The following is a 17,649-nucleotide window of genomic DNA, read 5'->3' as shown; positions in this document are numbered from 1 at the left end:
CACGCCTCAATAAGCATCGTCGCTGCAAGGTTTAAGGCTTCTTCCAAGTGTCCAGCACGACCAAGAAGATCTACCATTACTACGTCACCCCATTTTGGAACTCACTACCCATGTGGCCAGGCTAACAACAATTCCAACACAATGACTTGGTGGAACACTCAACTACAATGTGCCTGATAACAATGCCAAGGAAAGATAACATATCCATATTAAATTTTTTGGATGTAAATGGAGGACGAAAACACAGGGTAGGAAATAAAAATTATATTTTGTGGAATTAAGGTTTGTTCTGATATTTTACATGAGTACAGAACATCATGTAGCTTTAGATATATAATTTCAATATCAAAATAATGTTTATTTTCCGGATAAGCTAGAAAGCATCCTTATTACAATAGCTTTAACCAAAATTGAAAAATACTTAATAAACTTGGATCAAGTTTTGACACACTTAAGTTGTGACAGGAGCTGCTCTGTTTTGTACTCACTGAGTAATTAGCAAAATGTCTACTGCGGGCATTAGGGCTCATCTTTGCTAATAACATGTGGCAGAGACAATTTTGCTTTAGTTCTGTATAATAATGTGGTGAATATCTTTGATCTCCCCTTTCAACATGATCGTTGGTTAAATAGCCATTCCTGCTCTTTGTACTCCATCTAGATTGCCCAAAATCCATTTCCACAACCTTCACATTGTCTTCAATTAAAAAAATAATCTTTTACTTACTACAATGTGAACATAACATTTTTTCTTGGCTATCTTATACAAAAACACATAAAAGGATCACTATGGAGATGAGAACAGAGCAATATTCAGGAGGGATTGAAGTGTCATTCAAACCTATGCTGGAATAAATAATTAAAAAGCTAAATTTGGATCAACCTGTTTACGAAAGTTCAATACATAACAGAATGTACAATGCAAGCGTCAGGGTGAGAAATGATGTAGTTGGTGTGGAAGGTGTGTCTGAAATCATAAGTTTTAAAGGATGACCATCAAAATTCATTGAAAAGACTGGAATATCAAACAACAAACAAAGTCAAGTTTTTTTATTTAATATGATTTTTATATGTTATATATCACTAACTTTTTAAAGTTTAGGTTAGAAGAATTGAAACACGTCGAGGAATATCCAGTACAAACTCTAAAAAATATATTGATTATCTAAAGCCAATCATAAATAGGGAATGGTAGAGTTATGATTCTCTCTACGTAATTATCTGTTCAATCTTGGAGATGAGACGACTTATCAGACATTTTTACATATATGGAATCATATTTTTAGTAATAAATGTAATCATTTATCTTTGAAAAGATAAATTGCTCTAATAAGATATATTACAAAAATAAAATCAGAGATTAACTAATGGGTTTTATCAATGTCTGCTGCTTCCATATTAAAAAAAAAAATCATATCTCATAGCTATGCATAGTTGCTAATATTTTTTAAAATATATTTTGTTCATGAGATTTACAGCTTACGAAAAAAAAATGCTAAAGGAAATTCTAGAAGCAGGACTTAACATTCAACAAGATCCAGTCTACAACACAGAATTAGAGAGCGGACGATTCAAAAGCACTATGACATTAAAGGTACCAAAAGACTTATTCTTTAACAGTGAAGACGTCATAGTTAAAGAAATTGATGGAAGCCCAACATATTCTGTTGCAAAAGCAGAGGATTCAGTGAGCTTTTCACGCAATCTGAGTTTATAAAGGATGAACGTGATATGGAAATTGAAGACTTCAATTTCAAAGAACTTATGAAGAAAAGAATAGAAGTTGAAGAGAAACAGAATCAACTCGATATCCTCAAAAATATTATGCTAGATTGTTTGGTTGATGATAAACACAACAAAGATAAAATATATTATCTCGAAGAAAAAATTAAAGGAATGAAAGGCATGTAGAGTTCCATAATAAAGAAAATAAAACCATGAGGATTAGTACTTTAATACCAAAACTTTATTATGTTGGTCACATAGTATTTTTTTAATGGCCGAGGTTTAACGCTTTTTATTTATGAAAGTTTGTAACTATTGAGTTCGTTAATTTTCAGTTTAAATTTATAATATTAGCACACTCGCTTTTCAAATTCGACTACTTCAAGTTATATTGTGTTCGCTATCGAAAAAAATATAAGTCATTTGTCACCTTTGGAGTAGGTATTCGTATCATAGCATTGTTTCGTTTGCTGACCTTCTAAGAGAAGTGAGTAATTGTAAATAAGTGGATGCACTGAACATTCAACAATGTAAATACTGGACAGTGTCTTCCAAATATTAATGAGATAGTGAGGTCCTCCTTCAGTATTCTAATGCCAAATACCAAATGAACTTTAAAAAAAAAACACATCATTGGTAGTGCGAAATAATTAGGCAGTTAGCAACATTCTTAGATGTCTAGATTTTTTTAGTATTATCGGGGCAGTTTTGCAATTCCATTATATAAACTCTCCTAAATCACCACAAATTACCACAAGAGCACAATCAATTATGAGTTTCTTTACAATCCTAATGGGGATTCCAGCATTCGTACTAAATAGTCCAAATGATGTCTATAAAAGATTCTCCAGTGCTTCCTTGAACTCTTTTGACTTTGGGTGCATAATGTCACCAGAAAATAACTCATGTATAATCCAATCCTCTGCTTCCATCAAGCTGCAGCCAGGTTTCTTTCTAACTCCTTTTTCTATAATCAGGATTTCCATGGATCTGACAAACACCAAATAGTGCTCCACACACGCCTCAATAGGCATCGTCACTGCAAGGTTTAAGGCTTCTTCCAAGTGTCTTCAATTAAAAAAATAATCTTCTACTTACTACAATGTGAACATAACATTTTTTTCTTGGCTATCTTATACAAAAACACATAAAAGGATCACTATGGAGATGTGAACAAAGCAATATTCAGGAGGGATTGAAGTGTCATTCAAACCTATGCTGGAATAAATAATTAACAAGCTAAATCTGGATCAACCTGTTTACGAAAGTTCAATACATAACAGAATGTACAATGCAAGCGTCAGGGTGAGAAATGATGTAGTTGGTGTGGAAGTTGCGTCTAAAATCATAAGTTTTAAAGGATGACCATCAAAATTCATTGAAAAGACTGGAATATCAAACAACAAACAAAGTCAAGTTTTTTTTATTTAATATGATTTTTATATGTTATATATCACTAACTTTTTAAAGTTTAGGTTAGAAGAATTGAAACACGTCGAGGAATATCTAGTACAGATATTATAAGTATTATTTTAGACAATACCAAACTCATGATCAAGGAGAATAAAGAACGGTACTCGAGTCTCAACAAATTCAATAAAAAGGTAAACAAATTTAACATTTATATTTTTTTGGTTAATTGTAATTTTAAAGTGTTTTACTAACAATAAATTGATCTATAAATTTCAAATTTCAAAAACTTAACCCTCTAAAAAATATATTGATTATCTAAAGCCAATTATAAATAGAGAATGGTAGAGTTATGATTCTCTCTACGTAATTATCTGTTCAATCTTGGAGATGAGACGACTTATCAGACATTTTTACATATATGGAATCATATTTTTAGTAATAAATGTAATCATTTAGTAATAAATTGCTCTAATCAGATATATTACAAAAATAAAATCAGAGATTAACTAATGGGTTTTATCAATGTCTGTTGCTTCCATATTAAAAAAAAAACCAAATCTCATAGCTATGTATAGTTGCTAATATTTTTTAAAATAATTTAATATAACGGCAACCGTTCGTAGGACGGGTTCGAAAACTAGTTTATCATAAGGTAACAACAAAGTTTTCATACATATGCTCCTTGACTCGATAAAAGACCCTACTAATAGATAAGGGAACCACAGTCCCATTACAAGACAAGTTTGTGCGACTTTTACCAGCCTCTGCAAGCAGACTCCTAGAACACTAAACAATACGACAAAACCCAAAAGACTACCTGATAAACTGGATCTTTGACCTTAGATCTTCTAACTCCCAAGAAGAACATGCAATTTGCCCATTAACTGCATCAACCATGCTTTTGCAATCAGATACAATGATCACCATTTTAATATCCAGATCCAAAGCTTTTTCTAAACCCCACAAAAGAGCTTGGAACTCCGTCTCCTCCGATCCCGATGCTATGCAGTGCTTGCTTCCTACAAACAAAATATCACATGACCATTTACAAATAGTAAGACCTATGCCACCTGTTTTTTAGAGACTCTCATATCCTTCATCAATTGTTATAAGAAATAACTTAGGTAAAAAGGTTTTTGGGATATAATATTTGCACAAAGGTTTGGGTTTTGAAGGTAAGAAAGAAGTTGTTGATTGGGCTACAAGTTTGATCGAGGATAAAGGTTTGTGGTTTGGGGTGAATATTAGTTGGTTTCTATCAAACCAAATGAAGTAAGATAAGTTTGCAAAGTGTGTTAAGTTGTAAAGGATAGCATCTTTGGGTTGGGTGTCCATAGAGATTTTAAGGAAAGTGTCCAGAAAGGTTGTTTGAGATTGTGTGCGGAGAGAGTGGGGACTAGTGAACCATGTTGTTGCTAAGGAAGGACAAGTTAACAGAGCATGGTCAATGGATTCAGGCGCTTGGGTACAACGAGGATAAATGTCATTGGTAGCCATATGTCTATGAGTTAAGAAATGTTTAGTTGGAAGAATAGAGTGTAGTACTTGCCAAATAAAGAGTTGAATCCTTAGAGATGATTTTAGTTTCCAGATGATATTCCAAATTTTATCAGGGATTGGAGTTGAGGAAGGACTGTTGGTAAGAAGTTGCATATACCAATTATAAGTGGATTTAATTGTGAATTTACCATTTCTTTCTATTATCCAAATCCAAGCCTCAGAAACACAGTTATGATCTAGATGAATTTTATAAATTTCAGTTGCAATCTCTTCAGTGAAAAGGCTATTAATCATATTATAATTCCATTAATTATTCATAATTAGATCAGAAACAATTAATGCAAAAACTATGTTATCATTAGGGGGCGGACCTATAGGTTTTTTATAAGGCAGGGTAGGAATCCAATTGTCCTCCCAGATCTTAGTATCTCGGCCATGTTTGATTAGAAGACAAGGAATATATTTTATTTCATTTTTTATCTTAATAAGCTTTTTCCACCAAGAAGAAGCAGAAACTTTGGCTTTAGCATTTAAGAAGTTACATTGAGGAAAGTATTTGGATTTTAAAATCTAAACTCAAAAGAGATGTGGTTTTGAAATAAGTTTCCAACACAGCTTGGATAACAAAGCTTTGTTTTGAAAGTAAGAAGATTTGAATCCCAGGCCTCCCAAACTTTTTTTCCCACAACATTTTTCCCAACTGATGAAGTGGGCTTTTGGATTACCATGTTCATTTTTACCCCACCAGAAGTTAGCTTGAGTTTGATCTAGTTCATGACAATCTTGTTTCGTGAAAAGATGGGTTTGCATGTTATATATAGGTATAGCACTAGTTACACTTTTAATCAGAGTTCCACGTCCAACTTTGGAGATTAAAGTATTTTTTCAACTTGATAATTTCTTTGAAATATTTCTAATAATGGTATTAGTATTAAACTTATGAGGTTTAATGGGATTAAAAGTCAGACCTAAATATTTATTGTTTTGATTAGACACGGGGATTTTTAACACTCGAGCAACAAGTTTGCGTAGTAGAGGATGTAAATTATGACTAAAAATAATTGAGGACTTATCAAAATTTATACATTGCCCTGAAAGATTACAATAGTCAGTCAAGCAATCAACAATATTATGAGCTTCAACTAAGTTGGCTCTGACAAAACAAAGCAATCATTGGCAAACATTAAATGGGAAATAGGAGGGAAGTGGCGAGCAATCTTTATGCCATGTAACTTATTAATGGCCATCAAATGATTTATACATCTAGAAAAATACTCTGTGCAAATGATAAACAGAAAGGGAGACAAAGGGTCTCCCTGACGAATGCCTCGGGTAGCCGAGAAAACCCCAAAAGGAGCACCATTAAGGTTAATAGAAAAAGAAGAACTAGTAAGACAAAGTTTTATCCATGAAATCCATTTATCAGAAAAACCAAATTGTTCTAAGATGTTGAAAATGAAAGCCCATTCGATTTGATCAAAGGCTTTATACATATCTAATTTTACAGCCATACAACCTTGCACACATTTTTTTCTTTTTTAATTTGTGTAAAATCTCTTGTAATAAAATAGTATTATCAGTGATTTGGCAATTTTGACAAAATCTGATTGGAAAGGCGATTTTTGAAATTACACAAACTGATGGGGAGAAAGTTTTTAATATTAATAGGGTTAGGTATTTTGGGAATTAAAGTGAGGTTAGTATGATTGAAACTCTACATTAGATTGTTATTTGTGAAAAAATCATGAACGATGTGAAAAATATCATTTTTTAGGAAGTTCCAATTATCTTGATAAAAAAGGGGGGTGAAACCATCCGGTCCCGGAGCTTTACAAGGGTCCATAGCAAAAGGAGCCGAATGAATCTCCTCCATAGTTACATCTTTTATTAACTCATAATTATCATCTTCTGAGATGATTCTACTTATGAAAGGTAAATGAGGAGGGAGAATAGGATGTGAAGTGGAGAAAAGATTGGTGAAGAAGGACACAATGTGAGTACCAATCTCATCTCTTGTGTTATACCATTGATTATTGTCATCTTTTAAAGTTAAAATACGATTAGTATGTCGTATGGATATAACAGATTGATGAAAAAATTTGGTATTTTGATCGCCTAACGTTAATTTGAGGTATCTAGACTTATCCCTCCAGTAGGACTCTTGCCTGGTATCTAAAGAAGTGATTTTGGATTGTATCTCATGTTCAAGGGCTAAGGTGTTATAATTAGAATTACTTAATTGAATTTTAGCAAGATGATTTAAAAGGCTTTGAATCTCATAGTCAATTTTTTGAAAGTGTTCTTTATTCCAAGTTAAGAGGATCTTTTGCATTAGATGTAAATTATTTTCAAATTCCTGGAAAGAAGTATTATTATGTGTTTGCCAGTTGTGCTCAATAAGCTCTTTGTAGGAAGAGTCTGTAACCCATGCTGACTGAAAGAAGAAAGGTTTAACGATTTTGCAGTGTGTGGGATTGATGTCGAGGTTGATAAGGATATGATCGGAATATGTGATCGGGAGGGTATAGAGAGTTGTATTAGGGAATTTTTGTAAGGCTTGTGTATTAAGGTAAGCTTTGTCCAGACGTTCTTTTGTGAGATTGTGAAGAGATTGGTAATTTGTCCAAGTAAAGGTGATGCCATGGAAGCCTAAGTCTATAAGATGAGCTTGTTGTAGGAATGATTGCAACGCGTTGGAGGACTTTGTTTGTTTGAAGGGTTTTCCATATTTTTCCTAAGGAGATAGGATGTTGTTAAAGTCACCTATAATGCCCCAATCAGAGTCAATGTGGGCACATTGTTGTTGGAGATGAGTCCAAAGCATGCATGAATCTATTTCGAGGGTGTGGAGGCACATATATGAAGGACATAAGTAAGGGTGTAGAGTTATGATCATAGATTTTAGTATGTATAATGTTTTGAGAAAGAAAAAGAATGTCTAACTTAATTTGACTCGACCAAAGCAACCAAAGACCACCTTTTAAGCCAACAGAAGGAACAATGCAATGATGCTGAAAAGGAAGAGATTTAAGTTGAAACTGACTATCATGCATGGATGCTTTTGTCTCCATGACAAAGCAAATATCAAACTTAAGCTTAGAATGCCGATTAAGTAAGTATTTAACAGTGGAGTGTTTACCACTCCCTCTGCAATTCCAAGAACAAATTTTCATGGTGTTGTGTAGGTGGAGGCCAAGGTGAAAGAAAAAAATCTACTTGATTTGAATTTATAGAAGGTGCAAGAAAGTGAGGAACGGTAATCAAAGGAGAAGTATATGAAAATAAATGAGAGACGTTAGATGTGTGTACCTGGTGAGCTGTTGGATGTTCTGGATCAAGCACATTCGAGTTGTCATGGGTTTCATTATAAACATGAGAAGAACTTGGAGTAGATTCATCAACAGAGTTCTCATCATCGGAATCATCCTGCAGGTTGCATGGGAACTCCATAACCAGCACTTCACTATTAGCAACTGCATGATCATATAGTAACTTCCTCTTTTTGAGTGGAGGAGAGTACTTAGCAACACACTTTTGATCACTGGCATCTTCACTTCTAGGACGTTTTTTGGCTTTCACTTGGTTAAGAGGGAGACTTTCTAGAGCTTGGTGTGAGGTGCTAGTAGAATTCATTTTGGATTTATGTCTTTTAAAGGTTTTTTTTAGCTTTGTGAGCAGCTAGGGACGGTTGGTGTTTTCTAGAGTGGAGATTTGATTTTATGTTTTTTTTCCTAGAGTAAAATTTTATTGACGGCGTGTGTGGAGAAACTGTAGTGACTGCGGCTAAAGTAAGTTCCAAGAAAGAGAGATCATCTGTAGTCACTGGGATGGTGTGCCCTCTGTCCTGAACAATACTTTTCCCTTTATCACGTGCGCTTGGAATACCGGTATGCACCAAAGGAGGAGATACATCCATGGTATTGCTATCCTGATGGAGTGTGCCAGAAGCAATAGAGGGATCAGTAGTTTGAGTCATGTGTTGCTCTTCGAGATTCCCTATCAGACTATCATTGCCAGGTGGCGGAACCACAATCTCCATAGGAGTAACAATTGTAGAGTTGTCACCCACATGAGTGTTTGGCTCCCTATTATTGTCCAAGTGTTGAGGAACCTCTGCAGCTGTTGCAAGTTGCATGCTAGAATAATCATGAGATTCTTTGGTGTTGCTTGGACCTGCTTGATCCTTGCTTGGCAAGTAACGGTTGCCATTTGTACTAGAAGGCTGATGAAGTACATCACCTGTGCCACTTGGGCCCTGAAGATGCAAATTTTGGACTGTTGTGGTTGGAAGGGTGTGGATGCCATAAGTGGTTTGAGATGCTGGCTGTGAAGGGGCTGGGGGAAAGCGGTCAAAATGATAGCCGCACAGCCAATAATTGTATCTTTTCCGGCGTGAATAACGTTTGGCCCAACTGATTGATTCTTGGATGCCACAAGACGATTTATCATTCCCCAGCCTTCCACATTCAAAACAGAAAACTTATAATCTTTCCAACTTAATAGGGTAACTGACAAAGTTGTGTGATAGATCCAAAGCTTCAGCATGAGTGGGCAATGGAGCATTCGTTGGAATGGCAATGCGGATGCGTAAGTAAGAGCCATCACGATTATGGTGGCGCCGTGTATTAACCCGTTGAACAGACCCAATGGAAGATCCTAATAATTTGCCAGTAGTTGCTGAGAATCTTTCCAAAGGGATTTGATAAATTTGAGCCCAGAAATCCATAGTTTGAAAATTCATTTTGTCATGAGTTTTTTTCCATTTCCCAGGCTTTAAAAAGTATTACATGCCCCCCAACAATCCATGGACCTTGCTCAAGCGCAAATTGCAACTTATCGTCGCAAGAGAATTCAAAAAGAAGCAACCCATATTTAACCACTTGAAGCCGAAAATCATTGAAACCCCATTGAAGTTGAAGCTGCCCTTGAATATAATCCGTACGAAAAGCTCGATGAGAAATCAATTTGCTGTAAGCATTGAGCTTCCATTTGACTGTAACATTCTCGTCAAGGGATGGTAGTTGTGGCAACTGAGAAATTTTAGTTGAGAAAGTCAATTTGGAGCTAAATTTTGGACCAAGTTCTTCTCCATTACCATAATCATGACCCACTCGAAGTTGCTTAACCCAGACATCACAGACACTCACCAGTAGAAAGACCTAACAGAAAGAGAGGAGGAAAGGAAAAATAAAATAAAAAGAGCAAAGCAGGCAGTAATGTTGTATAAGTATGATGATGTGAAGGATAGGATGTAGGAGAAGGAGAGAATGGAATGACAATATGAAAAAAGGGTGGAAACAAAGGAAGATTCTCTCAAGGAGTAGTTCTCTCAAGGAATATCAAAGTAACACAACAAATTATTTTTAGAGTCGCATAGGGAAAAAGTACATCAACCCATCTTAGGATGTCGTAGTGTGTCACTTTTGAATATAACCGACACAAACCAAGTGACACATTAGACCCTTGTTTTTTGTAGTGGTGTGACTTATGATGACCTTGAGAGCGTTTCAAAATTGCATAAACACAGGGCTACCTTGACATGATGCAGAAACTCGAGCATAAACTTGAGATCAAGGGGAATATGTATTTTCCGAACGATGATAATAATTTAGAATAAAAGCTTATAGTTTATATCGACAATGAGATTGTTACTGTCCACAATTTCATTTGCAGCCACTACATACCGACAAAAATTTCCAGAACTTGAGTCCCTAGTACCTCACCTAGTTGATTATGCTCGAGTTGTAAAGAAGATCGGAAATGAAACCGATTTAACAACCTTGGTTGATATGCAAGGCCTTTTGCCTTCAGATTCTATTATGGTTGTTATAACATCCACTACTAGTGGGAAACCGCTCCCTAGTAGGGATGTCCAGACGGGTACCTAACCCAACCCGAACTCGACTTTTTTGAGTTTTGAACGGGTATTGGGTTACCCAGACCAGGACCGGTTTTTAGTGGGTCGGGTTCGGAGTCGGGTATTTTGTTGAGAAGTGTGACCAAACTCTACCCTAACCCTATATTTCGAGTACCAATTGGGCTCGGGTTTGGATTTCGAGTAGGATAAAACCCGGTATAATTGAAGAAAAAAAACAATAAGAAACCTCATTTGAAATATATATCTATTTCTTCTTCAATTTCATTCAAACCTTCTAATGAACTTGGAAGTAATTAACCTATTTCGGACATCATTATTTTATATGTTTTAAAAATAGATAGGGGAACTATAGACACATGATCACGCGTGCAATTGCGAAAAATTGGACATAATTTTTTTCATAATCCAATATATTAAATTCATCATTTTAACATGAATGAGATCATAGTCAAAATATTTCTCTAACTCATTCTTTTTATATGAGGGGTAGGCAATTGGATAACGGTTTCTTACTAACCTACATGTGGATAACACTCTTACTAACCTACATGTCTCAGACCTTTTCTTTGCTGATGAAAGTGGATGGGATCTAGTAAAACTCAATCAACACTTCCATCTTGTCATTTGCCAAAAAGTACAGGAGGTTATTGTTAGACCTGCCTCTGCTTTTGCTGATAAAATGATTTGGGTGCTACATAAGTTTGGGAGGCTAACTATTAAGTCTACCTATGAATTTTTGCAAGCTAAGAATGAAGTCAGATAGAGTTCAAGTGTTAACTATAAAGCTCTCAAACATATCTGGGCATCACCTCTCCTAACATATATTCAGATGTTCATCTGGAAAATGTATATGAAAGTGCTGCCTATGGGAGATAGGCTGATAGAAAAAAGAATTAATGGTGATTTCTCTGGCCCTTTCTGCCATAGCTAGTAAATTCGTGGACGGCAAAAGTTCGATACGGCAAATATTCGCCTAAGATTTGAAATTTTCAACAATAATACTTTTAAATATTCGGTCCAATAAAATGCTAATGGTAAAAATACGATACACGTGTTTTAAACGGATATAATATGAATGCATTCCTTTAAAATTCGGCTATATATTTTACATTTAAAACTTTGATATATAAGTACATAACGTTTTTATTGTTATTTTTACAATTTTATTCATGAAAAAATAATATAAATGTCAATTTTTTGGTTCTACTTACTATTACTAACACATTTATTTTTGGTTCCAACTAAGGCCCGGCCCGTTTTTTTGAATTTCAAAGATCCGGACATTATAATTCGGCAATTATAAGCCTGGCCCAACCAATTCACGAATTAAATCGTATCATTCAAAAATTCACCGAATTATTCGTTTTATTCGCCAAACCTTATAATTCCCGAATAATTCGGCGAATTACTAGATATGCTTTCTACTATAGAGAGCTAGAAAATGCTCAACATCTCTTCTTCACTTGTGACTGGACTAGAGCTGTTTGGTTCAGTTCTCAAGTGGGATTGAGAATTAATAGAACTCAACAGCAATCATGTATGAGGGAGAGGATGGACATGTATCTGTCATGGTGTACCAACAAGAATAGTTAGCTTTGTCTTGCTGGGACACACATCATGTACTTACTTCAACACATGTGGAGTATAAGGAATGAGGTCAAGTTTGAAAACAGGAAGGCTAATAGGGAAAGGATCGTCAGACAACAAAAGCAGAGTTTTGGTTGATAAATGCTACCTAACATACAGAGAATAATCTTCTATCTCTCGAATTTCCTTTAGTACATATGATGAAAATATTGATAGTTTGTTTCTAACCATTCCAAATAAGTGCACTGTAATAATATTTGATGCTTCTTTTATCAGGGACACAGGATGGGCTGGAGTTGGATCGATAGCTTGCAATAGTGAAGGATGTATTGTGGGAGCAGCTGTTAGAAGATTTAAAGCTAAGGATGCTGAAGAAGCATAAATGGGAGCAACATAAGTTGCAATCCTTATGGCAAAACAACTTAGTTATGACCTAGTTATGACCACTATGTTTTGGAAGGAGACAACATGGAGGTGATAAAAACTTTACAAGGATTAGAGTGCAAATGGTCAATGGAAGCTATAAATACCTACATGAACTATCTTATTTTGGATTTTAGCTCATGTACTTTTAAATGGATTAGCACGATTTCAAGTGGGGATGCAAACTCACTGGCTAGATGGGCTAACCATCAGTTGGAGAATTCTACTATTCCGAAGTGTATGTGAGATAATTTATGTGTCCCAGTTTATCTTTAAGTTTAAACAAAAATAATAATAATAAGTAAAAAATAAAATTGTTATTCAAAAAGGACTTGCTGCGCCAGCTTGTTGCAAACTTGTCCTAATTATATATAAAACTCGTTATTAAAAAAAAAAAAGAAAAAAAAAAGAAAGGTAAGCCCTTGCAAATTAATACGTGGATGATGCACCCAAACCAATACTCTAAACTGGAAACATCAATTAACAGATTGTCGAAAAAGAAAACATCAATTAATCTACTTGACCGCAAGGCCCAAAATATCACTGATATATCCGATATATCGCCGATATTTTTTTTTGGTACACTGACATGGATATATTCGATATATCTCAACTGAATATTGAATCTTTTTTCCCCGATATATATCACAATTTCCAATATAACGATATATCCGATATAAATTGTTGACTTTGACCGATATTGTTGACTTTGATCAAATATTGTTGACTTTGACTGATATGTTGACAATATTTCCGATATAATCGACGATATTTCTGATATATCGACATGAAAAACCAAATTTTGACAGGTCAAAAAATAGATATCTCTGATATTTTTGATATATATATATATATATCGGTTTTTGAGTATATCGAAATATTAACCGAATTCGATATTTTGGGCCTTGCTTGACCCAAACCAATGTTCCCATATCCACATCCAGAACTAACCGATATGATTCGCAACACCATCAAACCGTATCACCTGATCATATCTCACTCTCTCAAATACCAAAACACTCGTCTCTTCCTTTTAATTTTCTTCCCCAACCCAAAAAATGGTGTACCTGAAAACCTATGAAAACAAAACCCAAATTCTAAACCTAAATCCAAAATCCACAACTTTAGAAACATTAAAAGAACTAATTGAACAAAAATTAAACATACCCATAACTCACCAACGTCTATTCCTCTCTCCAAAACACTTACTCGGTCCAAAATCAACACTAATTTCAAATCTTGGTGTTCAAGAAAACTCAACATTAACATTACACATCCCATTATTAGGCGGGACGGGAATGCAACCACCAAATCCACCAAAACCAAAATTAGAATTCTTGAATAATAAGCCCCCGCCTAATTATGTAGCGGGTTTGGGTCGAGGTGCCACGGGTTTTACCACTAGGTCAGATATTGGTCCAGCTAGGGCTGCACCTGATTTGCCTGACAGGTCTGCCACTACGATCGGCGGCGGGGCGGGGCCGGCTGTAGGGAGAGGGAGAGGGAAAGGTGGGAATGAGGAGGAGGAAGATGGGGAAGGGGAGGATGAAAAAGGGTATGATGAGAATCAAAAGTTTGATGAGTTTGAAGGGAACGATGTTGGGTTGTTTGCTTCCGCGGAGTATGATGAGGACGATAGGGAAGCCGATGAGGTTTGGGATAGGATTGATAAGACTATGGATTTGAGGAGGAAAGATAGACGGGAGGCTAGGTTGAAACAAGAGATTGAGAAGTATAGGGCGTCTAATCCCAAGATTACGGAACAGTTTGCTGATTTGAAGAGGAAGTTGCATGATATGGAGGAGAGTGATTGGGAGAGTATACCGGATATTGGGGATTACTCATCAAGGAATAAGAAGAAGAGGTTTGAGAGTTTTGTGCCGGTGCCAGATACTTTACTTGAGAAAGCCAGGCAGGAACAAGCTCATGTTACTGCACTGGACCCTAGGAGTAGAGCTGCGGGTGGGACAGAGACTCCATGGGGGCAGACACCTGTTACGGATTTAACTGCGGTTGGAGAAGGAAGAGGTACTGTTTTATCTTTGAAATTAGATAGGTTGTCTGATTCTGTGTCTGGTTTAACTGTTGTCGATCCTAAGGGTTATTTGACTGATTTAAAGAGTATGAAAATTACTAGTGATGCGGAAATTTCGGATATTAAGAAAGCTAGGTTGTTACTTAAGTCTGTTACACAAACGAATCCTAAACACCCACCGGGTTGGATTGCTGCGGCTAGATTGGAAGAGGTTGCAGGGAAGATTCAAGCTGCTAGGCAGTTGATACAGAAAGGATGTGAAGAGTGTCCTAAGAATGAGGATGTTTGGTTGGAGGGTTGTAGGTTGGCAAGTCCTGATGAAGCCAAAGCAGTTATTGCGAGGGGAGTTAAGGCAATTCCTTATTCAGTTAAACTATGGACTCAGGCTGCGAAACTGGAGCATGATGTTGCAAATAAGAGTAGGGTGCTAAGGAAAGGACTTGAGCATATCCCTGATTCTGTGAGGCTCTGGAAAGCAGTTGTGGAGCTTGCCAATGAGGAGGATGCTAGGCTTCTCCTTCAGAGAGCTGTTGAGTGCTGTCCCTTGCATGTTGAGCTCTGGCTCGCTCTTGCGAGGCTTGAAACATATGATAATGCAAAGAAGGTTTTGAATAAGGCAAGAGAGAAGCTCTCTAAGGAGCCTGCTATTTGGATTACAGCTGCTAAGCTTGAAGAAGCAAATGGTAATACTGCTATGGTTGGAAAAATTATTGAGAGAGGTATTCGAGCTTTGCAAAGAGAAGGTTTGGACATTGATAGAGAACTTTGGATGAAGGAGGCTGAGGCTGCAGAACGAGCTGGATCTGTTGCTACTTGTCAGGCTATAATTCGTAATACAATTGGAATTGGGGTGGAAGATATTGACCGAAAGAGGACATGGGTTGCTGATGCTGAAGAGTGTAAAAAGAGGAAGTCCATTGAGACTGCTCGGGCTATTTATGCTCATGCACTGACTGTCTTTGTGACTAAGAAGAGCATATGGTTAAAGGCAGCACAGCTTGAGAAAACCGATGGAACTAGGGAATCTCTTGATGCCCTTCTCAGAAAAGCCGTCACTTACCGGCCACAGGCTGAGGTACTATGGCTGATGGGAGCCAAAGAGAAATGGCTTGCTGGTGATGTTCCTGCTGCGCGAGCTATTCTCCAGGAAGCCTATGCTGCCATTCCGAATTCTGAAGAGATTTGGCTCGCAGCTTTCAAGCTGGAATTTGAGAACAATGAGCCTGAGAGAGCAAGAATGCTTCTTGCCAAAGCCAGGGAAAGAGGAGGAACGGAAAGAGTATGGATGAAGTCAGCCATTGTTGAGAGAGAACTTGGGAACACGACGGAGGAGAGGAGACTACTTGATGAAGGTTTACGAAACTTCCCTTCGTTCTTCAAATTGTGGTTGATGCTTGGACAGCTAGAGGAGCAGCTTGGTCAGTTGGAGCAAGCTAAAGAAGTATATGAGTCGGGTCTGAAGCGATGCCCCGGTTGCATTCCCATGTGGCTTTCACTTGCTAGTTTGGAGGAGAAAATGCATGGTCTGAGTAAAGCCAGAGCAATTCTTACAATGGCAAGGAAAAGGAACCCTAAGAACGATGAACTTTGGCTTGCTGCAGTTCGAGCGGAATCAAGGCATGGAAACAAGAAGGAAGCTGATGCATTGATGTCCAAGGCATTGCAGGAATGTCCCACAAGTGGTATCCTGTGGGCAGCATGTATTGAGATGGCACCACGCCCCAACCGCCGAGGCAAGAGCACTGATGCAATGAAGAAATGCAGTCATGATCCCCATGTAATTGCTGCTATTGCAAAATTATTTTGGTATGACAGGAAGGTCGACAAGGCAAGGAATTGGCTCATCAGGGCAGTTACACTTGGCCCGGATATTGGAGACATTTGGGCTATGTATTACAAATTTGAACTTCAGCATGGGACTGATGAGTTGCAAAAGGATGTAGTGCAAAAATGCATTGCTGCAGAGCCAAAGCATGGTGAGAGGTGGCAGGCAATATCCAAAGCAGTTGAGAATTCCCACCAACCCATAGAAGCCATATTAAAAAAGACAGTGGTCGCGTTGGGAAAGGAAGAAAGTGCAGCAGAAAGTGCTGCCAAAGTGGTGGAGAATTCTCATTAGCCAATAGATCAAAGAGGTTACTTTCTCAGTGAATTATCTGTTATTGCTGTATGGAGTGACAAACACTAAAACTCTTGTATGAATTTAAATTTTCTGTTTTTATTGTATATTATATTGAGATTTTGCTCATTTGGAAGATACGTGTTGGTAACTAATTAGATATTTGCCTTCCTAGTCTGCTTGTGGGGATTGAAGCTGTATGGTCTCTTGGTAGCTTCTCACTCTTTAGCAGCTTGAAAGTAAGCAGCTTAGTTTGCTAGCTTTGTACATTTCTATTGGGAGTTACTTGTTTTTTTTTGATTGGTAAAATGAGAATTTATATTAATATATAATAACTATTACACAAAGAAGGTGCTATGCATTCTTGTATTTTTCCTTCAAACATTTAGGGGTTGGGAAGATCCCAACCTGCATTGCTTAAAATCTTGGATACAGTACACCACTAGCATCTTCCCTTACAATTTAGATTTCCATCTAGGGGATGCATGGTATACCTGATATTTCCATCATCCATATTAGATGATTTAGCTATATAATACGCTGCTCTCTGCAAAATGTGGTACACTTCTATAGAAAGAAAGGCATCATGGTTCTCAATAGCTTGTAAGCTATTTTTCACAGTACCATGGACTCATGGAGCTGTCTCCCTCCCTTGTATTATGTTCACTGCCCTCATGGAGTCAGAATTGAGTCTGACATGCCTGACATTAAGTTCCTTAGCTGCTTGTAACCCAGCTGGTATTCCATGTAGCTCTTGGAATGAACTGACCTCCTTGTGTTACTGCCTGTGTAAAGTTAGCATTACATTTCCTTCAGTATCTGTTTACAGACCTCCCAAACCTACTGTGTTACTCTGCATAATCCCATCAGGGCTGATCATAAGGATACCATTTGGTGGTCTTTCCCAGCTGCACAGAGTTGGTTGCATTGGATTGAGCTGTGTTTGGATACCTAGTAGTGCTAGTTTCA

General features: G+C 36.9%; 1 protein-coding gene across 1 annotated transcript; it reads left to right on the top strand.

The window, feature by feature from the left end:
• Positions 1 to 13,494: 13,494 nt before the first annotated feature.
• On the top strand, positions 13,495 to 16,818 carry EMB2770 (pre-mRNA splicing factor-like protein). Its single transcript, XM_086557611.1, has one exon. It carries the CDS (start codon positions 13,585 to 13,587, stop codon positions 16,678 to 16,680), a length of 3,096 nt encoding a protein of 1,031 aa, XP_086413737.1. The 5' UTR covers positions 13,495 to 13,584; the 3' UTR covers positions 16,681 to 16,818.
• Positions 16,819 to 17,649: the final 831 nt, after the last annotated feature.

This window comes from Coptis chinensis, chromosome 4 (genome assembly GCF_015680905.1).
Source record: "Coptis chinensis isolate HL-2020 chromosome 4, ASM1568090v1, whole genome shotgun sequence".
In the NCBI taxonomy this organism is placed as follows: domain Eukaryota; kingdom Viridiplantae; phylum Streptophyta; class Magnoliopsida; order Ranunculales; family Ranunculaceae; genus Coptis; species Coptis chinensis.
The sequence above is the reverse complement of the archived record's forward strand: the minus strand, read 5'-3'. Positions and strand labels throughout refer to the sequence as shown.